Below are 23,085 nucleotides of genomic sequence, written 5' to 3'. Positions count from 1 at the left end.
ACGTCGGCCGTCTCGGTACGGCAGCCCGTCGGGCCGCCCAGACGGTGCCGCTGGTGTCCCGGAATACCCCGCTGGACCAGAACCAGCCTGCCGGGTCGGGACGCGATAGACCGTCGACCGGTCGCTCTATTCACTCCACGGCAGCGCGCTAGAGTGCTGGTAGCGCGCCGCGCGGCCTCACCCCCTCAGGTCGCCCCTTGACCTTCACCGGGGGGAGGCCGCCATCTACAGGGGCCGGGACGTACGGGCGTATTCCCGCCTCCGGCCCCCGGCTCGACGGCGACGGATCGGTGCGGAAAGGGAAGAGCTCTCCCTCTCTCGCTCCGCCGCCTCCTTCTGCGAGATGGTGGACTCGCAGAAGTCGAGCATCGCCTTCCAGGACGCGTCGCTGCCGAGCATCGTAGCCACGACGCGCGGCAGCGAGAGGTCCTCTCCAATGACCGCGACGAGGGCGGCGCGTTGCTCGTCGAATCCAGAGCAACGCGCCAGCGTGTGTTCCGCTGTGTCTTCCTCGTCGCGGTCCGCGCAGTGGTGGCACTGCGCCGTCGGTTCCCTTCCGGCTATCTTGTGCAAGTACCGGCCGAAACAACCATGGCCGGTAAGCATCTGCGTTAGCCGGAAGGTGAGGCATCCGCGGTCGCGGCCCACCCAGTCCGCGAGAACCGGGCGGACCGCCTCGACGGTTCGGAGGCCGGCCGACGGGTCCGCCAAGCGGCGAGACCACGCCTCCAGCACGGACCGCCGAGATTGGAGCCTCCGCGCTCGAACTACTCCTTCGCCGGGGCGCCCTTCCCCCCTAGAGCGGAGGTCGCTACGCCACCGGTAATCGGCAGCGAGCGCCTCCGCCTCCAGGTCCCAGGGTGGCGCCCCGGCGAGCAAGCACGCCGCCTCGAAGGAGACGGTGCGGTATCCTCGGATCACCCTGACCGCGATCGCGCGCTGCGGACGTCGCAGCGCGGCGACGTTCTGGCGGGTCAGGGCGTGGCACCATACGGGCGCGCCGTATAGTGCCATCGACCGCACCACCCCCATGTAGAGGCGGCGCGCCACCTGATCGGGACCCCCGACGTTTGGAAGCAGCCGGCTCAAAGAGCCGGCCGTCGCCATCAATCGAGGGCCCAACTTCGCAAAGTGAGCGCGGAAGTTCCACCGACCGTCCAGTTCGAGGCCGAGGTACCGAAGACCAGTCACCCCGACCCCGACGCGGACGCCTCCGATCACGAGGTGGGCACCCAGAGGCGGCGCTCGTCCCGGCCCGTGGAATAACAGGGCCTGGGTTTTGTCGAGCGCCACCTCGAGCCCCAACCGTCGGATCCTAGTGACGACGTGTGCCACGCCTGCGCACGCCAGACGGGCAGACTCCCGGTAGTCCCTCCCCGGAGCCACGACCAGAGTGTCGTCAGCGTAGCAAATGACGCTCAGTCCGGGGAGGGGACCCCGTATGACGCCCCGCAGGACCCAGTCGTAGCCGATGTTCCACAGCAGGGGGCCCAGGACGGACCCCTGCGGAACACCGCGCTCGACGGGGAAGCGGTACATCGCCCCACCGTGTCCGATGCACTGGATCGACCTGCCCTCGAGGTAGGAGCCGATCAGTCGGCGGAGGTATGCGGGGACGCCGTGATACTCCAGCGCCCCCGCGATCACCGACCAGGGCAGGGTGTTGAAGGCGTTCCTTACATCTAAGGATAACGCCATCGCCACCCCGCCCCGGGATACGGCTTCATCGGAGAGGGCCCGCACGCGCAGAATTGCGTCGATAGTCGAGCGGCCCTCTCTGAAGCCGTATTGCTCCGCCGAAAGATCGGGACCCGTCTCGGTCAGGTGCCGGACGATGCGGGCCGCGACGATCCTCTCGAGCATCTTGCCCGCCTCGTCCAGCAACACGATGGGGCGATAGCCCGCGGGTGAGTCCGCGGGGCGCCCGTCCTTCCGCAGAAGGACCAGTCTGCCCGTCTTCCATTTCGACGGGAACCGTCCCGACTCGAGGCACCCTTCGAAAAGCCCCCCGAGCCGGTCCCCTAGGGCCTCGAAGGCCAAGCTCCAGACCCGGCCGTGAACGCCGTCAGGGCCGGGGGCCGTGTCCTTCGCTCTCATTTTGGACACGGCCGCATGGATCTCCGCCCCCGTGATAGGGGGAGGGGGCTCCTCGGCAGCGGGAACGCTCGGGCGACGCGGCGGCGTGCCCCACGTGGCGTCCATCTGGGGGGGCTCAAAGTCCCCCCCCGCTGCCGGCGGGAAAAGCGCGGAAACTATTTCCCGCAGCTGCCGAGGCTGGAGCCGCTCGGTCACCGGGAGCGCCCACGGCTGCAGTTTCCTGCGAACCATCTTGTATGGGCGCCCCCAGGGATCTTCGTCGAGCGACTCCAGGAGAGTCTTCATGCTCTGCTTCTTGGCCTCGCCGATGGCCAGCTGCAGCGCCGTCTGCTTTTGACGACAGTCAGCGTGCAGCCGGGCCGCCGTCTCCGCGAACGTAGCGTCGCGACGACGGCGGCGGCGGTGGCGTGCGCTCCGGCGGCGCGCCCTCACGCACTCCTCGCGGAGTCTTGCGATCTCGGGCGACCACCAGAACGCACCCCCACGTGGTGCTCGGGGGCCGACCCGGGGCATGGCGGCATCACAGATGTTTGCCATGGTGCCCCGGAACCAGTCGACCTCCGCATCCACGTCCGCGAGCCGCGCAGGTTTTGGCGCCCACGCAGCAACAGCGGCCGCCTCCATCAGCAACTCCTTGTTCATTCGTTTCAAAGCCCACCTGGGGAACGAACGGGGCGCACCTTGCGGGAGCTCCTCCTCACCGCGGGCGCCCGCGGCTGACGACGACGACAAGGAGGAGGCGGAGAGCTCAAATCGGACGTATCGGTGGTCCGAGAGCGTCTCCGCCCCCTCGAGTACGCGCCAGCCGCGGGTGCGGCGCACGGCGGACGGGGACGCGAACGTCACGTCCACGTGAGATTGCCCGTTCCACCGCACACAAGTCGCGACCGTGCCTCTGTTTAGGAGACAGAGGCCGGTCGCGATCGCCCACTCCGAAAGGGCCTCGCCTCGCGAATCCGTGCGGGGGGAGCCCCAAGCCGTACACTTGGCATTGAGGTCCCCCGCGACGATGACTGGGCGGGACCCGAGGCGGTGTAAAAGCGCCTCGAGCCCGCCCAGAAACCGTTCGAATTCAGCGAGGCTCCTGTTCGGAGAAAAGTACGCCCCGATCACAACGGTCCCGTCGATCCTAGCCGCGACGTACCCGGGTCCCCTGGCCACCATATCCAAGGGGGGTAACGCCGCGGACTGTCTTAGTACGATGGCCACGGAGCCGTCGACGTCCCCCATCCAGCAGTCCTGGTCGGTGGGGACGAAGTACGGCTCCGCGGCGACAGCGACGTCGATTGACCACTCCGCCATGGTGTGGACGAGGAGATCCTGTGCCCTGGCGGAGTGGTTCAAATTACTTTGGAGGAAGCGATGGACGCAACCCATTACGGGGCTACATCCATCGCTCCCTCGTCTGTCCCGCCTTGCGGCTGCTCTGGTGCCGCGGCGGGAGCTGACTCACCGGCTGCCCTTTTTGCAGCCGGCTTCTTTTTCTTTCCGCCCCTCCTCGTTTTTGTAGAGGAGGGGGCGGATTTACACGCCGGGCCCCCGGCCCGGTGGTCGGCCTTCCTTTTGGCCGCGTCGCACAAGACGCAGTGCGGCGCGGCTGTGGTGCAGGAGGCTGCCTTGTGCCCCGGTTGGCCGCAGCGGAAACACAAGCCGCTGCGGTCCACGGTCGAGGGGCACTTGGCGAGACCGTGGCCGGTGCCGAAGCACCGAAGACAGCGCCACGGCCTGGCATCCTGCAGCTGCAGGTGAGCCACTACCCAGCCCACGCGCAGCCTTCCTGGGCTGTCGGAAGGCCGCCCCTGTGGAGGGGTGGCCAGGAGGGTCGCCGTTGCAATCGGGCAACGCGCCCACGCCGTCCGGGTTCCGGAATATGTCACCCGGAGCTCTCCGACTTTGACGTCGGCGAGGGCGCAGTTGCCCTGCGACGCGATGGCCGCGGCGACCTCCTCCTTAGTTGCGCACTCGTCGAGGCCCGTGATTTTGACTTCTCCCATCTTCACGGGCCGCGCGATGCGCACCACCTCGGGGTCCGGCAGAATCTCCCTCAGCCGGGCCGCCAATTTTTCGGCCGCGGCGTTGGTGTTCGGGCCGGGGCACTCTATGAGACGGGCCCCGTTGGCCGTCTGCCGGACCTTGATGCCCCCCTCCACGCCGAGGGCGTCCACATTCACGCCGCCGCGCGCCTGGGTCATCACCTCGTGGTAGGTGATGCCCTTTTCTTTGCCGGCCGGCAGCAGCTCCACTACCACTGCAGCCGACCGCGGGGCGCGCGGCCTCCTTCGTCCATTTCGGCCCCTCGGCTCCGCTCGACCCTCTTGGCGGGGAGCGGTGGCCGCAGGGGCGGGCTTGGGACGCGGCGCAGGAGGCGCCGCTACTTTCTTAAGCCCACGCCGCACTACCGTCGTCCAGGCCTCATCCATATTTGCTGGGGCCGGGGGCAGAGGGCGGGGCTGGGGAGTCGGTGCCGGTTTGGCGGCGTTGACGCCCCCCTTCTTTTTATTCCGGCTCCTGCCGGGCCCCACCTTCGCAGGCTGGGACGAGGCAGGAGCGGCCTTCTGGGTCTTGGGCTGGCCGGTGATAGGTGCCCTTGAGGGGGCGGGTTTTGGTGCCCCCGTATCCTTTGCCGATGATCCGGGTTTGGCCGGAGCAGCAGCTGAAGCGGCCGAACGTGCCGCTGGTGTCGCATCCTTTTTGGGACCGCCATATGTTTTTGCGGCCATTTTCTTTCGGGGTGCCGGTGTGGGGGCAGCGCCTTTCGCCTCGTGAGCGAGGGGCGGTCTCGCACGCTCCACCTTGGAGCTGCGTGCCTCCGAGATTAAGAGTTGCCGCCTCAGCTCTTCGGCCTCGCTTTCATCTTCCACTTCGGGCGGAGGGGGAACGGGGGCCGAGCTGCGCTGCTTCTCTACCAGGTCGTTGACCACCGTGCGCAGCTCTGCCATATCGACCTTGATTTGGCCGTTTTCAGCTCGCAGGTGGCCGTTCTCTTCGCTAACCTGCGCAAAGCGGGCGTGCATCAGGTCCAGCTCTCGCCGCAGGTCCGCGTTCTCCTTATCAGTCGTGCGCTCCACCACCTCCACCAATATCTCCTCCATCGAGGCGGCTGAGGATTTGAGGGCCCGTAGGTAATCACCCTTTAAGCCCGCGCTCGACTTCGTCGCCACCGCAGACACAAGTTTCTGGATAATGTTCAATCTACGGAGGGGGTCATAGGGACCCACCTCCGTCAGGGAGCGCTCCAGACGCTCGACCTCTCCTACCTCTGTCCCGTTCTTTGCCTTGCGGCAGGCGGCCCTAGACTGCGCCGAGGAGGCAGCGTCCAGTCCGCGGGAAGAAATGTCACAATTGGTGGCAGGCGGCGCCGCAGCAGCCACCGGCCCTTCCGCCATCGCCATATATTTGGCGCTGGCGGGCTCACCCTCCGAGGAGTCGGACGGAGCGGAGGACGCCGGCCGACGAGCCGACTTCCGCTTCCGCCGAGTCCGCTGCCGAACGCAATCGGCAAACAGCGCTGGCGTCTCCCGCCCACTAGACGCATCGCCCCTTGCGGAGCTCCGCGCCGAGTACAGCGAGATCAGGCTCTCGCAGCGCTCAAGGCGCACGGTGGGGACTCTGTCCCTTACGCGACCCGTGCTGTCGCCCCCTTCCTCGTGGCAGTGTTTGCCCCCCCCAGAAACGGTGGGGCAGCGTGCGGCCGATCGCTCGACCGCACGGAGGGATTCTCCCCCCGCGGAGCGGGAGGTACCCTCCTGGGGTAGTACATTTTTAACAGTTGCCATTGTATCCATGTTTCCTTTTTGATTAACCAGGGGTCGGTCCCCTGGGGTCTGGTTGGTACCCTTGGGACTGGACTCCCTCCAGCCATTCATCCCATCGCCGGGCACCAGAGCTTAGGATTGGGGCATTTTTTAAAGAGGTTTACGTCCTCGCGGCCCCGTGCCTCGCGGCAGCGGCCCCCGTCCCCCACGCGGTGAGGATTACGGGTTGGCCGGCGGCCCGCCGAGTGCAACGAGCAACACGGCAGACCACCGCCCGACGCTCAAAAGAGCAGCAACGACGAAGCCACGCCGGTATACCGGTACCCCCCTCTGGAGGGCGTGCCCCTGTAGCCGAAGCCGGGGACATGGCGACCAGCGGCCGGAAGATGCGTAAGCAACGCCGGCTCACTTCTCCATCGAAGGGCAGGCCAAAAGTGGCCCACCACCACCCATGGGTTACGTCCGAAACGGGTCGGACGTCACCCGAAAAACAAAAAGGGGGAAGAAGGGGGAAGAGAGAGGGAGCCCGAGCGTCTCCAGGAGGAACACCCTTCAGCGAGTGAAGGGCGTGGAGAGCCCGCAACTCCCCCTGCTGGTTTTGGTCCGCGTCATCCGATCTCTTTCGTTGCAAAGCCTAACTAGGCTATCCTACACCTACAGCTAACCTACCTCCCTAACACATAAGAATCCTTGCAACGAAAAAGATCGGACGATACCCCTGGGAGTGGGACTGTTCCCAGAGGATCCCGTTATCCGCCACCTACGGACGCGCCCGGTGGAAGTCCAGCAAAACTCCCCCACAGACGGAGCCCCCGGCCACGCAGAGTGCGCGCCGGGGGGCCCGCCCAGGTCCCTCGGGAGGATGGTGGTACCTACCCGTGCGGACTCACAAGAGGTCCTACCACTAGTAATTACGCAAATTATAATTTTGCGGGTTTCATTTTTATTACACGTTGTTGTTCCTTCACCGTGGAAACCAATCGTGAACATTTGTTGAGTACGTATATCATTATAAAAATTGGTACCCGCCTGAGATTCGAACATCGGTGCATCGCTCAAATGTCCCGTTTGATCTATTTTGTATATTTCAGCATTTAATGTGTATTATAATTTGCGTAATTACTGGCGCTAGGACTAAGCTGGCGCTGAGACCTTATATCTCAAGGTGGGTGACGCATTTACATTATAGATGTCTATGGGATCCAGTAACCACTTAGCACCAGGTGGGCTGTGAGCTCGCCCACGCGTCTAAGCAATAGAAAAAAAGAGCCAATTTAATACCACCCGCTTTTCAGCCCAAAGGTAGCATAAAATCTATATGCTTTGAATGCAAAAATACAATGTACGTTCCAATTTAACAGAAAATTAACAGGATAAATAGTAATTTACCAGATAGATTAGAGAATTTCGACAAAAACTATTCTAGCTCTCAACGAATGTCTACTTAGAATCGTTTTAGTAGATTCGGGCAAATACAAAACCTTCTAGAGTGAAAACCTTGTTCTCATATAAACTCTTTTACTTGTAAAGAAATCATTAAGCTTTATAATAAATATAGGTATGTTTTAATTTAGAAACTTTCCTTGAAATGCTCTTTATCTTTTGCTTTAAATAATAAGTCTTTATTAAAATGAAGTACAGACAAATTTCATCTTATTTGCTATCTATTCATTTCCAGATAGAGATAAAACTAAAGTATATAACACTGAACGTGGATAAAGCAGATTAGATAGGATATGTAAGAGCAAAGTAAAACATCATGAACACGATCATATTTTGATGCTGTAAAACTTCGATACTTTCCTACCGGCCGGTTTTTACTTTATTTCTAATCAATAATGATTTCCGTTGTTGCAATCGTTTTTCACGCTCTAGTTCTAAAACAATTTGCACAAGCAATTACTAGGATTGATCCTTTAGTGGATACTAAAGTTGGTTTAATTAGAGGCTTAACTTCCGAGGATGGAAGTTATTCTATGTTTATGGGTATACCATATGCGAACGTGAATTATAGCAATCCATTCGGTGTAAGTTATAACTTAAATTTTGCCTTTTTTCATTCATTATTGTGTAGTGGTGCATATAAAAAATATCGTTATCATTTCACTTACAGTTTCGTTCAGAACAAGAAGTGTAGTTTTAAAACCTCAATACCCAATTTATAAATGTCCATTCTTATTCAATAAATGTTTAAATTATAGGATGCTATTCCACATACGAAATTTCAAGACACCTTCGAAGCCTACGACGATGGAGCTATATGTCCTCAATTATACATGTTCAATGAAACTGTACTTGGAAATCTGGACTGCCTGCATCTCAACATCTATGTACCATCAACAGCCACATCAAAAAAGCCATTACCTATCATGGTTTGGATCCACGGGGGATCTTTCAGAAGAGGATTTGCTGGTAGATACATGTATGATCCGAAATTCCTTGTGAAGCATAACGTGATTTCTGTAAACATCAATTACAGATTGGGTCCTTATGGATTTATGTGTCTGGATCATCCTAGTGTTCCCGGGAATCAGGGTCTGAAAGATCAAACGTTAGCTTTAAGATGGATAAAAGATAATATTGAAGCTTTTGGTGGGGACCCCAATGAAATTACAGTATTCGGTGAAAGTGCTGGAGGCCATTCTGTAGATTTTCATTTGCTGTCCAACAATGAAGTGTTATTCCATCGTGCTATTATACAAAGTGGTAGTACTGAAGCTGGGACGGTACTAATAGAACCTGATATAGAAGCTCCAATTAAATTAGCAGATTATCTTGGTTATCAAACATCTGAAATAGAAGAAGCTTTAAATTTCCTCATTGCTGCTGATACAGATTTAGTTATTGGGGCTGCTTTAGATCTTAACATTATGTTCAAGCCATGTGCCGAAAATGAATTTGATGGTGTCAACGGATTTATTACAAAACATTGGGTCAACACTGAAGTGCCTAAAGTAAGAAAAATGCCAGTGCTAATAGGTTTTAATGAAAATGAATTATTAATTAATCATGTAAACAAAGGCAATGAGCACTTCACAACATTGGACATTTTTAGGACTTACTTGGAACAAACATTCACATTTACGAACGAAGAACTAGACGACATGTCACAATTAGTGAAAAACTTTTATTTAGGAGATAACCCTATTAGTGAAGATGAGAAATGGAATATCATATATTATGACTCTGATTTTACTTACATACATCCTATACAGAGGACAATTAACAAATTCTTGAAAAATGGCGCAGGTGATATTTTCTATTACATGTTTGCCTATGATGGTGGAAGAAACGCTTTCAAAATTGCTAATGGCGTAAATGCTACAGGTGTCTCACATTTTGACGAACTAGGATATCTATTTAACATGGAATATATTACAGGGGAAATAACCCCTGAAGATAAAACCATGATTGATAGAATGACTACAATGTGGACTAATTTCGCAAAATATAGGTGAGTTAAATCACATTTTGGGCATTCCACACCCGTGTTTATGGATTTATTGACCTATAGATCATTGTCGGATTACCTTTAACATTACCTATATAAAGTTATATGCTTAAATTTTAACCTGATCCCAAAAATTGTCAAAATAATAAATTACTTTCTTTCCTCTGAGCAGTTTCTAAACATAAAATACGGTGTAACAAAATGACATGACAAAAATTTTATATAGTGACATGAAATGGCACTAAATAAAAAAATCGCTGTGGGTGCAGTTACGATGTGACGGTCATACAATCTTCTTATTTAGTTGTCAGCCGGTCAGCGCGTAGAATTTCTCATAGTAATTTTCGTAATTACAAAATACCGTGAGCTCTAGAGACAGCGCAAAATTGATATGCATTAAATATCTTTGTTTCAGCAACCCAACTCCAGAAACTTCAGAGCTGCTACCAATAAAATGGGAACCTGTTACAAAACAAAAATTGAACTACTTAAAAATAGACGCAGAGTTAAGTCTTGGGAACAGACCGCTGAATCACAGAATGGCGTTTTGGGATCTGTTCTATAAAATGAATGAGGAAAAGCAGACCTATTTAGAAAAATAGCTCGACGTGACCTTGATATCTAAGCGATTGATACTTTTTGACAATAAAACCATGTTTTAGGTAGATCTTTTCATTTGTCAGCTGACCAGTGACCTTGACTTTTTTAGGCTTGTTCGTGCCTTCAGCTCGATGCGAGAGTCTTAAATCTGAATACAAAATTGCTTCACGTCAGAAATAAGCGGGGTGTAAAATAATTACGATTTATTATATTTTATGGTTTTCAGGTTTGTTATACAGGTAAATTGAAACACGTGTTAGTGTGTATTTTTCTAAAAAAAAAAGGCGGAATATGCATATCTTTTTAAGCCAAGGCCAGTCTCGGTCAACGCCGATCGCGTATGCGTGTTTCTGGCAGACATTAAAAAGAAGAAAACTCTAAATTGTGGCTGTTGAATAACATTCGTGTAATTTATTTATTATCTAACATCGCAACAACTTTTGCTTTTAATTAAACTACACCATAATAGAAAAGCCTTTTTTTTTTTTTTTTTTCGGGTAGAGGGCCGAACCTCCTACGAGGTCCCCGCGCAAAAGGGGCGCGCGGGGTATGTGAGACTCAACGATCTGCATGGTGTTGTGAGCAGACCGCGGGCCCAAGGATTTTAGAGCCCACCCACTAAACGACTCCTCTGCACTCTTACACCCGACGTCCGATCCCCTCCGAGGTCAGAACCCGGATGAGGTAGGGGGGCTACCGCGGTCAACACTACAACCAGACGGCGCGGCTCACCCCAAGGACGCCCAGCCGACGGAGCCTTCGAGGCGAATCGAAGGCTCTGAAACGTCGGCCGTCTCGGTACGGCAGCCCGTCGGGCCGCCCAGACGGTGCCGCTGGTGTCCCGGAATACCCCGCTGGACCAGAACCAGCCTGCCGGGTCGGGACGCGATACACCGTCGACCGGTCGCTCTATTCACTCCACGGCAGCGCGCTAGAGTGCTGGTAGCGCGCCGCGCGGCCTCACCCCCTCAGGTCGCCCCTTGACCTTCACCGGGGGGAGGCCGCCACCTACAGGGGCCGGGACGTACGGGCGTATTCCCGCCTCCGGCCCCCGGCTCGACGGCGACGGATCGGTGCGGAAAGGGAAGAGCTCTCCCTCTCTCGCTCCGCCGCCTCCTTCTGCGATATGGTGGACTCGCAGAAGTCGAGCATCGCCTTCCAGGACGCGTCGCTGCCGAGCATCGTAGCCACGACGCGCGGCAGCGAGAGGTCCTCTCCAATGACCGCGACGAGGGCGGCGCGTTGCTCGTCGAATCCAGAGCAACGCGCCAGCGTGTGTTCCGCTGTGTCTTCCTCGTCGCGGTCCGCGCAGTGGTGGCACTGCGCCGTCGGTTCCCTTCCGGCTATCTTGTGCAAGTACCGGCCGAAACAACCATGGCCGGTAAGCATCTGCGTTAGCCGGAAGGTGAGGCATCCGCGGTCGCGGCCCACCCAGTCCGCGAGAACCGGGCGGACCGCCTCGACGGTTCGGAGGCCGGCCGACGGGTCCGCCAAGCGGCGAGACCACGCCTCCAGCACGGACCGCCGAGAGTGGAGCCTCCGCGCTCGAACTACACCTTCGCCGGGGCGCCCTTCCCCCCTAGAGCGGAGGTCGCTACGCCACCTGTAATCGGCAGCGAGCGCCTCCGCCTCCAGGTCCCAGGGTGGCGCCCCGGCGAGCAAGCACGCCGCCTCGAAGGAGACGGTGCGGTATCCTCGGATCGCCCTGACCGCGATCGCACGCTGCGGACGTCGCAGAGCCGCGACGTTCTTGCGGGTCAGGGCGCGGCACCATACGGGAGCCCCGTATAGTGCCATCGACCGCACCACCCCCATGTAGAGGCGGCGCGCCACCTGATCGGGACCCCCGACGTTTGGAAGCAGCCGGCTCAGAGAGCCGGCCGTCGCCATCAGTCGAGGGCCCAACTTCTCAAAGTGAGCGCGGAAGTTCCACCGACTATCCAGTTCGAGGCCGAGGTACCGAAGACCGGTCACCCCAACCCCGACGCGGACGCCTCCGATCACGAGGTGGGCACCCACAGGCGGCGCTCGTCCCGGCCCGTGAAAAAGCAGGGCCTGGGTTTTATCGAGCGCCACCTCGAGCCCCAACCGTCGGATCCTAGTGACGACGTGTGCCACGCCTGCGCACGCCAGACGGGCAGACTCCCGGTAGTCCCTCCCCGGAGCCACGACCAACGTGTCGTCGGCGTAACATATTACGCTCAGCCCGGGGAGGGGACCCCGAATGACGCCCCGCAGGACCCAGTCGTAGCCGATGTTCCACAGCAGGGGGCCCAGGACAGACCCCTGCGGAACACCGCGCTCGACGGGGAAGCGGTACATCGTCCCACCGTGTCCGATGCACTGGATCGACCTGCCCTCGAGGTAGGAGCCAATCAGTCGGCGGAGGTATGCGGGGACGCCGTGATACTCCAGCGCCCCCGCAATCACCGACCAGGGCAGGGTGTTGAAGGCGTTCCTTACATCTAAGGATAGCGCCATCGCCACCCCGCCCCGGGATACGGCTTCGTCGGAGAGGGCCCGCACGCGCAGAATTGCGTCGATAGTCGAGCGGCCCTCTCTGAAGCCGTATTGCTCCGCCGAAAGATCGGGACCCGTCTCGGTCAGGTGCCGGACGATGCGGGCCGCGACGATCCTCTCGAGCATCTTGCCCGCTTCGTCCAGCAACACGATGGGGCGATAGCCCGCGGGTGAGTCCGCGGGGCGCCCGTCCTTCCGCAGAAGGACCAGTCTGCCCGTCTTCCATTTCGACGGGAACCGTCCCGACTCGAGGCACGCTTCGAAAAGCCCCCCGAGCCGGTCCCCTAGGGCCTCGAAGGCCAAGCTCCAGACCCGGCCGTGAACGCCGTCAGGGCCGGGGGCCGTGTCCTTCGCTCTCATTTTGGACACGGCCGCATGGATCTCCGCCCCCGTGATAGGGGGAGGGGGCTCCTCGGCAGCGGGAACGCTGGGGCGACGCGGAGGCGTGCCCCACGTGGCGTCCATCTGGGGGGGCTCAAAGTCTCCCCCCGCTGCTGGCGGGAAAAGCGCGGAAACTATTTCCCGCAGCTGCCGAGGCTGGAGCCGCTCGGTCACCGGGAGCGCCCACGGCTGCAGTTTCCTGCGAACCATCTTGTATGGGCGCCCCCAGGGATCTTCGTCGAGCGACTCCAGGAGAGTCTTCATGCTCTGCTTCTTGGCCTCGCCGATGGCCAGCTGCAACGCCGTCTGCTTTTGACGACAGTCAGCGTGCAGCCGGGCCGCCGTCTCCGCGAACGTTGCGTCGCGACTACGGCGGCGGCGGTGGCGTGCGCTCCGGCGGCGCGCCCTCACGCACTCCTCTCGGAGTCTTGCGATCTCGGGCGACCACCAGAATGCACCCCCACGTGGTGCTCGGGGGCCGACCCGGGGCATGGCGGCATCACAAATGTTTGCCATGGTGCCCCGGAACCAGTCGACCTCCGCATCCACGTCCGCGAGCCGCGCGGGTTTTGGCGCCCACGCAGCAACAGCGGCCGCCTCCATCAGCAACTCCTTGTTCATTCGTTTCAAGGCCCACCTGGGGAACGAACGGGGCGCACCTTGCGGGAGCTCTTCCTCACCGCGGGCGCCCGCGGCTGACGACGACGACAAGGAGGAGGCGGAGAGCTCGAATCGGACGTACCTGTGGTCCGAGAGCGTCTCCGCCCCCTCGAGTACGCGCCAGCCGCGGGTGCGGCGCACGGCGGACGGGGACGCGAACGTAACGTCCACGTGAGATTGCCCGTTCCACCGCACGCAAGTCGCGACCGTGCCTCTGTTTAGGAGACAGAGGCCGATCGCGATCGCCCACTCCGAAAGGGCCTCGCCTCGCGCATCCGTGCGGGGGGAACCCCAAGCCGTGCACTTGGCATTGAAGTCCCCCGCGACGATGACAGGGCGGGACCCGAGGCGGTGTAAAAGCGCCTCGAGCCCGCCCAGAAACCGTTCGAATTCGGCGAGGCTCCTGTTCGGAGAAAAGTACGCCCCGATCACGACGGTCCCGTCGATCCTAGCCGCGACGTACCCGGGTCCCCTGGCCACCATATCCAAGGGGGGTAACGCCGCGGACTGTCTCAACACAATGGCCACGGAGCCGTCGACGTCCCCCATCCAGCAGTCCTGGTCGGTGGGGACGAAATACGGCTCCGCAGCGACAGCAACATCGATTGACCACTCCGCCATGGTGTGGACGAGGAGATCCTGTGCCCTGGCGGAGTGGTTCAAATTACATTGGAGGAAGCGATGGACGCAACCCATTACGGGGCTACGTCCATCGCTCCCTCGTCTGTCCCGCCCTGCGGCTGCTCTGGTGCCGCGGCGGGAGCTGACTCACCGGCTGCCCTTTTTGCAGCCGGCTTCTTTTTCTTTCCGCCCCTCCTCGTTTTTGTAGAGGAGGGGGCGGATTTACACGCCGGGCCCCCGGCCCGGTGGTCGGCCTTCCTTTTGGCCGCGTCGCACAAGACGCAGTGCGGCGCGGCTGTGGTACAGGAGGCTGCCTTGTGCCCCGGTTGGCCGCAGCGGAAACACAAGCCGCTGCGGTCCACGGTCGAGGGGCACTTGGCGAGGCCGTGGCCGGTGCCGAAGCACCGAAGACAACGCCACGGCCTGGCATCCTGCAGCTGCACGTGGGCCACTACCCAGCCCACGCGCAGCCTTCCTGGGCTGTCGGAAGGCCGCCCCTGTGGAGGGGTGGCCAGGAGGGTCGCCGTTGCAATCGGGCAACGCGCCCACGCCGTCCGGGTTCCGGAATATGTCACCCGGAGCTCTCCGACTTTGACGTCGGCGAGGGCGCAGTTGCCCTGCGACGCAATGGCTGCGGCGACCTCCTCCTTTGTGGCGCACTCGTCGAGGCCCGTGATTTTAACTTCTCCCATCTTCACGGGCCGCGCGATGCGCACCATCTCGGGGTCCGGCAGAATTTCTCGAAGCCGGGCCGCCAGTTTTTCGGCCGCGGCGTTCGTGTTTTCGCCGGGGCACTCCAAAAGACGAGCCCCGTTGGCCGTCTGCCGGACCTTGACGCCACCCTCCACGCCGAGGGCGTCCACATTTACGCCGCCGCGCGCCTGGGTCATCACGTCGTGGTACGTGATGCCCTTTTCTTTGGCGGCCGGCAGCAGCTCCAATACCACTGCAGCCGACCGCGGGGCGCGCGGCTTTCTGCGTGCTCCTCTTCTTCCTTTTTGGCCCCTCGGCTCCGCTCGACCCTCTTGGCGGGGAGCGGTGGCCGTAGGGGCGGGCTTGGGACGCGGCGCAGCAGGCGCCGCCACTTTCCTAGGCCCACGCCGCACTACCGTCGTCCAGGCCTCTTCCATATTGGCCGGGGCAGGGGGCAGTGGGCGGGGCTGGGGGGTCGGGGCCGGTTTTGCGGCGTTGACGCTCCTATTTTTCTTAGTCCGGCTCCTGCCAGGCCCCGCCTTCACAGGCTGGGTAGGGGCAGGAGCAGACGCCGGTGTCTTCGGAGGGGCGGACGTTGTTGCCCTCGCAGCAGCAATCGCGGCGGGACGTGCCGCAGGAGTTACGCCCATTTTGGTTTTGGGGCCGCCATATGTTTTGGTGGCCCTTGATACCGCGTTAGAGCTGGCGGTCGTCTTCATGATCCTGCGGGGTGCCGGTGTTGGTGCTTCTCCCTTTCTCTCGTGAGCGAGGGGCGGTCTCGCACGCTCCACGTTCGAGCTGCGTGCCTCCTGTATTAGGAGCCGCCGCCTCAACTCCTCGGCCTCGTTGGCCTCTTCTGTCTCGAGCGGAGTAGATGCAGGGGCCGAGTTGCACTGCTTCTCGACTAAGTCGTTCACGAGCGTGCGCATCTCAGCCATGTCGACCTTCATCTGCCCGTTCTCCTGCCGAAGGCGATCGTTTTCGGCACTGATTTGGGCCAGTCGGGCGTGCAGCAGGTCCACTGTTTTTCGTAGACCCACCGTTTCATCATTCGTGGTGCGGCTTACTGCAATTGCCATTTGCTCCTCCAGGGAGGAGGTAGCCGATTTTAGGGCCCGCACGCAGTCGCCCTTTAGGCCCTTGGCCGACTTCTTCACTACCGCAGCCACTAATTTCTGGGCGATATCACATGTTCTGAGGGGGTCGGAGGGACCCACCTCGGTAAGGGAGCGCTCCAGATGCTCAACCTCTCCGTTTTTTATAGGTTCGTTGGCCTCACGGCGGGCGGCCCTGGTTTGCGCCGAGGAGGCAGCAGCCAGTCCGCGAGACGAACGAGTCTCTAAATCAGTGGCGGGCGACGCCGCAGCAGTCGCCGGCCCTTCCGCCAACGCCATATATTTGGCGCTGGCAGGCTCACCCTCGGACGAGTCAGACGGAGCGGAGGACGCCGGCCGTCGAGCCGACTTCCGCTTCCGCCGAGTCCGCTTTTGCGCGCTGTCTGCGAACAGCACTGGCGTCTCCCTCCCACTGGACGCGTCGCCCCTCGCGGAGCTTCGCGCCGAGTGAAGCGAGAACAGGCTGTCGCATCGTTCGAGGAGCACGGTGGGAACTCGATCCCTTACGCGACCCGTGCTGTCGCCCCCTTCATCGTGGCATTGTTTGCCCCCCCCAGAAACGGTGGGGCAGCGTGCGGCCGATTCCTCGACCGCACGGAGGGATTCTCCTCCCGCGGAGCGGGAGGTACCCTCCTGGGGTAATAATTTTTTAACAAGTGCCATATTTCATTGTTTTCCTTTTTTATTAACCAGGGGTCGGTCCCCTGGGGTCTGGTTGGTACCCTCGGGACTGGACTCCCTCCAGCCATTCATCCCATCGCCGGGCACCAGAGCTTAGGATTGGGGCATTTTTTAAAGAGGTTTACGTCCTCGCGGCCCCGTGCCTCGCGGCAGCGGCCCCCGTCCCCCACGCGGTGAGGATTACGGGTTGGCCGGCGGCCCGCCGAGTGCAACGAGCAACACGACAGACCACCGCCCGACGCTCAAAAGAGCAACAACGACGAAGCCACGCCGGTATACCGGTGCCCCCCTCTGGAGGGCGTGCCCCTGTAGCCGAAGCCGGGGACATGGCGACCAGCGGCCGGAAGATGCATAAGCAACGCCGGCTCACTACTCCATCAAAAGGCAGACCAAAAGTGGCCCACCGTCACCCATGGGCTACGTCCGAAACGGGTCGGACGTGACCCGAAAAACAAAAAGGGGGAAGAAAGGGGACAAGAGAGGGAGCCCGAGCGTCTCCAGGAGGAACACCCTTCAGCGAGTGAAGGGCGTGGAGAGCCCGCAACTCCCCCTGCTGGTTTTGGTCCGCGTCATCCGATCTCTTTCGTTGCAAAGCCTAACTAGGCTACCCTACACCTACACCTAACCTACCTCCCTAACACCTAAGAATCCTTGCAACGAAAAAGATCGGACGATACCCCTGGGAGTGGGACTGTTCCCAGAGGATCCCGTTATCCGCCACCTACGGACGCGCCCGGTGGAAGTCCAGCAAAACTCCCCCACAGACGGAGCCCCCGGCCACGCAGAGTGCGCGCCGGGGGGCCCGCCCAGGTCCCTCGGGATAATAGAAAAGCCTGCTATTATATCTAAATACAGTTTTTTTTTCGAAAGTATCCAAGGTCGCTCAATCTGAATATAATCAAAACACTAATTTTTTGTTTCCTATATTTCAACTTTTAAATAAATTTTTTTAATTATACCCCGCACTGCCACTACCTAGGTAATTATATATCTGTAAAATTTAAGTGTCAACTTTATCGTCATTGTTGACATAATATCTGGTGTACTTAGAATAGATAGATTAGATAGTACTTGAATCAGAAAGTGAGTGTAGTTTATTTATTTATTGCTTATGTGGATGTACGTATTCAGGACCCACCTGGTGTTAAGTACAAGGTGGGTTCTTGTGCTCAGTGGTTAAAGGTCTCTAGTATACGATGTTTCAGTTTCAATGAAATAATGACTGCATAGTATTAGATATATTACAATACGATATAATAAGATATATTATAATACTTAATCATTGTTGTTTTTTTTATTGCCCTCGTAGGCAGACGAGCATACGGCTCATAGATTTTTGTGAGTACTCTCCTTTGTTTGCCACCCTTAAATATGTACACGTCCAAGAACCATAATATTACTAGTATTCTATTCTATCAGCCCCCTGGCGTCCACGGTTAGACAAGCGTCGTCCCACGAAACTTCAAAGCGCACGGATTTTGGCTGTATGTTTTATTTTTACGGCTTAGATGAGTGGACGAGCTCACAGCCCACCTGGTGTTAAGTGGTTACTGGAGCCCATAGACATCCACAACGTAAATGCGCCACCCACCTCCGGCTCCATTAAAAATTATCTTAAGTCGATATTTTCTTTATCACTGATTGCGAGAACGTGCAGTATTGTTTTTTCTGTGGCAGAAAAATAAAATCAAAATGGCTTAATACCAGTGTATCGATTGTCATTAAGCGTACGTGATCAATAATCAATAACAAGAAAAATATCGATCGAAATTAACTCCACAGAGATAATTATCTTCAAAGAAGTCGCGGAGCATCACAAAATCCATGAAAGGCCAAGGTATACTCCTCAGCACCAATTGACATGATTTTAGACAATTGCAATTCACCCGATTAAAATCCAACTTGCGCATTAAAATGAGGGGACCTAAAATATTTGAAAAAAAGCAATTAGTGTAAATTATGTGTAATAAATAATAAAGAGATATCGCGGAATGTTAATTCGTTATCGAAAACCAACAATACAATATAAACAATGTGAAAAACACTCAGTTTTATTCTTTGGTATAATTTTATGAGTGACTCGTCGTGGCGTACATTTATATTTTATTTCTTTTCCTCTTATCGCCAATTTATTCAACATATTTGGTTGTTAATATTTTAAATTAGTTTACATTTCCAAAGACATGTAAAGTCTCATTTGCATTTAATGTAACATCTGTGTTAATTACGCGTTAGAAAAAATCTGGGCGAAAAATCAATTTAATTCGTATGAAGTTTCTGGTGAACCAAGGTCTTCCTATTGAAAATTATTTCCTTTTGTAGCGTGTCTGAATTTTTTCCAATGGCAGTTACATTCCCAATAGTGATTTTAACGTTGACGCTAATAAATAACATTGACGCTATATCTAGGATCGATCCTTTGGTCGAAACTAAAGTCGGATTGATCAAAGGATTAAGATCGGATAATAATGATTTTTCTTTATTTTTGGGTGTACCATACGCGAAAGTAAACAGGAGTAATCCATTTGGGGTAAGTTTTTTTTTCCAAATATCACACAAGTTACTAGTAGTGGCTAACGCTGTGGTCAAACTATGCAAATATGAATGCATTATAATAAATAGCCATACTTTAGAGTTGTGGCCTTCCGTTCCGCCAGTCCTTGCCCCAAAACGGAATTTTTTCACTTCTGTCTTACCTCTAGATAAAAAAGTATGTAGTATATACCAGCCAGATTTGCATGTTCGACTGAAATTATAGGGAAGTTATTTAGTAAGTCGCTTCGGGAGACTCATATAAGCCGCGCATCTCGTACGTGTGTGGATCTTGTGGGAAATTTTCCAGCTGCCCAAAAAAGTTAGGTACAATGTAACCGGTACATATCAAAATATCAATGAAGCATATGAGCGGAATCACAGAAATATACAATGAACTAAAATGAAACAATCATGAATTCTGGGGCTATTTAGTTTTATTGCACTGCATTCTTCTTCCGTCGTGAAGTAGCATTGGCATTTGAAAATATTACTTTTTGCAGGTGTCCATCCCATACCCAAGTTTCCTAGACACATTTGAAGCCTTCCAAGAATCCCCAAGATGCCCACAAGCGAGCACATCATCAAACCAATCTTTGGACTGCCTCAGCCTTAACATTTACGTGCCCACAAACGCAACGTCTCAGAATAAATTACCCGTTATGGTTTGGATTCATGGTGGTGCATTTTCAAGTGGGTCCGGCAGCAGGGACAGTGCTGGCCCCGAGTTTCTCATCAGATATGATGTTATACTTGTTACGGTGTATTATCGTCTTGGGCCTTATGGTTTTATGTGCCTGGATCATCCAGAGGTGGCAGGCAATCAAGGTCTGAAGGACCAATTAATGGCTTTAAGATGGATTAATGAAAACATTGAAGCCTTCGGAGGGGACGCTAATAAAATAACAATATTTGGCGAAAGTGCAGGTGGACATTCCGTGGAGCTACATTTACTATCTCAAGCCGAAATTTTGTACAACAGAGTGATTTTACAAAGCGGTAGCGCTGAAGCGCGAACGGTACTGATCGAACCTGATAAATCTGCTCCATTGAAAATTGCCGATCGCCTGGGTCATACAACTGACAATATTGAAGAGGCACTAACATTTTTGTCATCAGCTAGCACAGAATCAGTAATTACAGCGGCATCAAGTCTAGGTATCGAGTTTAAGCCTTGTGCTGAAAATCCGTTTGAACAAGTTGATTCTTTCATAACAAAACGTTGGGCAAATGCAAAAATACCAAAGGTAGCCAACATACCTGTGCTGATAGGTTTTAATGATCATGAATTAATGATAACGCATGTGCTTGGCGATGCCCAGCATTTTGCGTCTTTGGACATTTTCACCACATACTTAAACAAAACCTTTAACTTCGATAGCGACACTTTGGAGGAAATGACTCAGTACGTTCGGCAATTTTACATCGGAGATGATCCGATTACTGAAGAAAAAAGGTGGGAGATAATTAATTATGATTCAGATTTTGTTTACATTCATCCCATTCAAAGGACTATCAATAAATTTATTGAAGGACATGCTCGTAATATTTACTATTACATGTTCTCTTATGACGGTGGGAGGAATTTGGTAAAAGTGAGTCGTGGTATTAATGCACCTGGGGTTGCACATGCTGATGAGCTTGGATATATATTTTCTATTAAGAGTTTATCTAATAAGACCAGCCCTGAAGATCAGCTTATGGTTGATCGAATGACCACAATGTGGACAAACTTCGCCAAATTCGGGTATGTAGTGCTCTCTATTAACTTAAATCTGAGATACTCGATAAAGTATTGCCGCAGAAGTTTCCCCCACTGAAAATACACGTGATCGTTGAATACACGTTACCTCAATTCCGTTTCTTTATTAGAACTGGTTTCAGAATTTATAAATACGTCATACATCTAAAATATGAATGTCACCATCTAAATTCAGTCATAACATATCTTCGAGACTTCGATTTTCTGTTTCATGATTGTTTCATGTTCTGTGTGTGGCGGCACTAAAACACCAAAATAAAATTTTTTCACAAGTATCAAAATCAGTTAATTAACAGAAACTTAATATTCAACTTATTTTTTCAGCGACCCCACTCCAGAAACCACTGAGCTATTACCAATCAAATGGGATCCAATAACGAAGGACAGCTATAACTATTTGAAAATTGATTCGGTGCTTACTTTAGGCAATCGACCTTACAAAGAAAGGATGACTCTATGGGATTTATTCTACAAACTGAATGAAAAGAAACAAAAGTACTACGATGAGAGCAACGAAGATTCTTTTTAATATTTGTATAATATTATAAAATATGCTTTAATTTTTTGTAATCCAGCTGTTTTTGATTGTATAAGATTTAAATATCGAAATTGCATGCTATCAAATAGGTAGTCTTAGATTGTGGTCTTTATAAACTTCACCACGCTTTAGATTGACTATCTTTATCGACCTTATCTCTTATATTATGTCCCATCTTCTCTTGCCTTGTGCAGATATCATTTGATGGAACTATCGTATCTTATCATACTATACACGCGGCATTTCCATTTAAACATATATATTTTTTACTGTTTAGTTCTTCTATCGTTCTCTCTCGTGTTTAAGAGTGTGTTTATAAATCATAAATGTAATGTAACAAATGGATGTAATATAATATGGTGTCTATGTAGAAAATCTAAACTCCAAAGACACTCGCGAGAAACATCATAAAACATCATAAACATAATTAATAAAATAGAATTTATACATCATTAATCGTGTTTTTGTGGCGGGCGTCGGCTCTGCGCACTTTCGTAACTCTGCACTGTGGGTACTTCGTAAAAAACCTGTGACATTCTATTCATCTTGACGACTTATGAGTAGAATGGCGGTTACGTCATAACTGTTTTTCATCTCCCGCTCTCATTTTCCGCGGTTTCAAATGGGAAAATCTATTGTTTATATGAATAATATTTTATGAGGCTTCTCGAGCATGCCTCTACTTATACAGGGGAGGTTACAAGTTCGAATCTATACACAAACAGCTACGTTGTTCTTTATTCTGTCACCTATTTCGGCTATGTATAGAAACCATAGACGCTCTACGACTGGTAGTATTTTATTTCATACTAGCTGAGTCCCGCAATGTTACCCGCGGCTATGGTCGTACCGCGGGTGACGCCGCTGGGCGAGGCTAGTCTCAAGAAAAGTAGCCTAAGATACTCCTTATATCATCAGCTACCTTTTTTTTTTTTTTATTGCTTCGATGGGTGGACGAGCTCACAGCCCACCTGGCGTTAAGTGGTTACTGGAGCCCATGGACATCTACAACGTAAATGCGCCACCCACCTTGAGATATAAGTTCTAAGATCTCAGTGTAGTAGCAACGGCTGCCCCACCCTTCAAACCGAAACGAATTACTGCTTCACGGCAAATACGCGGGGTGGTGGTACCCACCCACGCGGACTCACAAGAGGTACCACCAGTAATTACGCAATTTATATTTTTGCGTAAACACTTATTGGGCACGTATTCATTTATTAAGACGAAAATATAAAGACCACTTCCCTCGTGCCAAAATAAAATAAACAGATTCCCTCCCGAAACTTGGAGTTTATCCAAATCGCTCGAAACGGGTACACCGTGCTTCTTATCTTTTAGATAATATTAAATTTTAGGAAATCAATGTCAGGAACATTTCACTCTAATCATTCTAGGGTCGGTCTGTGATTTTTATTTACTGGGCCCAAGAAAAGTTGGATGTCCAAAGTTAAAATTGATACTTAATTATTAAGCGGCTTGTGTTTTGGGGGGCGCGTTAAAATGGCATCCAATTTGGGGAAGTTTTAATCCTCTCAAACTTTTTACCGTAATACATTTTTATTTTGTGCTAAAATCTTAAAAAATTTAACATTACATCTTAATACGACCACTTATATGAAGTGCTGTTAATTTTTTTTCCTACCTATGCTGATAGCCTTGAGAGGCTATTTCAGCTT

At 54.0% G+C, this 23,085-nt stretch overlaps 2 protein-coding genes across 3 annotated transcripts; both read left to right on the top strand.

The window, feature by feature from the left end:
* The first annotated feature begins 7,638 nt into the window (after positions 1-7,638).
* Care-11 (carboxylesterase CarE-11) lies at positions 7,639-10,057 on the top strand. Its single transcript, NM_001123343.2, is given in 3 exon segments — positions 7,639-7,879; positions 8,054-9,306; positions 9,719-10,057. Coding segments are annotated over 3 exon segments (1,629 nt in total). The 5' UTR covers positions 7,639-7,690; the 3' UTR covers positions 9,906-10,057.
* Positions 10,058-18,621: 8,564 nt separating this feature from the next.
* ae19 (alpha-esterase 19) lies at positions 18,622-21,574 on the top strand. Of its 2 annotated transcripts, none has more exon segments than NM_001173335.1 (3): positions 18,622-19,104; positions 19,610-20,562; positions 21,193-21,574. In NM_001173335.1, coding segments are annotated over 3 exon segments (1,347 nt in total). In that variant the 5' UTR covers positions 18,622-18,915; the 3' UTR covers positions 21,398-21,574.
* The last annotated feature ends 1,511 nt before the right edge of the window (positions 21,575-23,085 follow it).

Source organism: Bombyx mori, chromosome 13 (assembly GCF_030269925.1).
Source record: "Bombyx mori chromosome 13, ASM3026992v2".
Lineage (NCBI taxonomy): Eukaryota > Metazoa > Arthropoda > Insecta > Lepidoptera > Bombycidae > Bombyx > Bombyx mori.
This window is presented reverse-complemented; position numbering and strand designations above follow the sequence as displayed.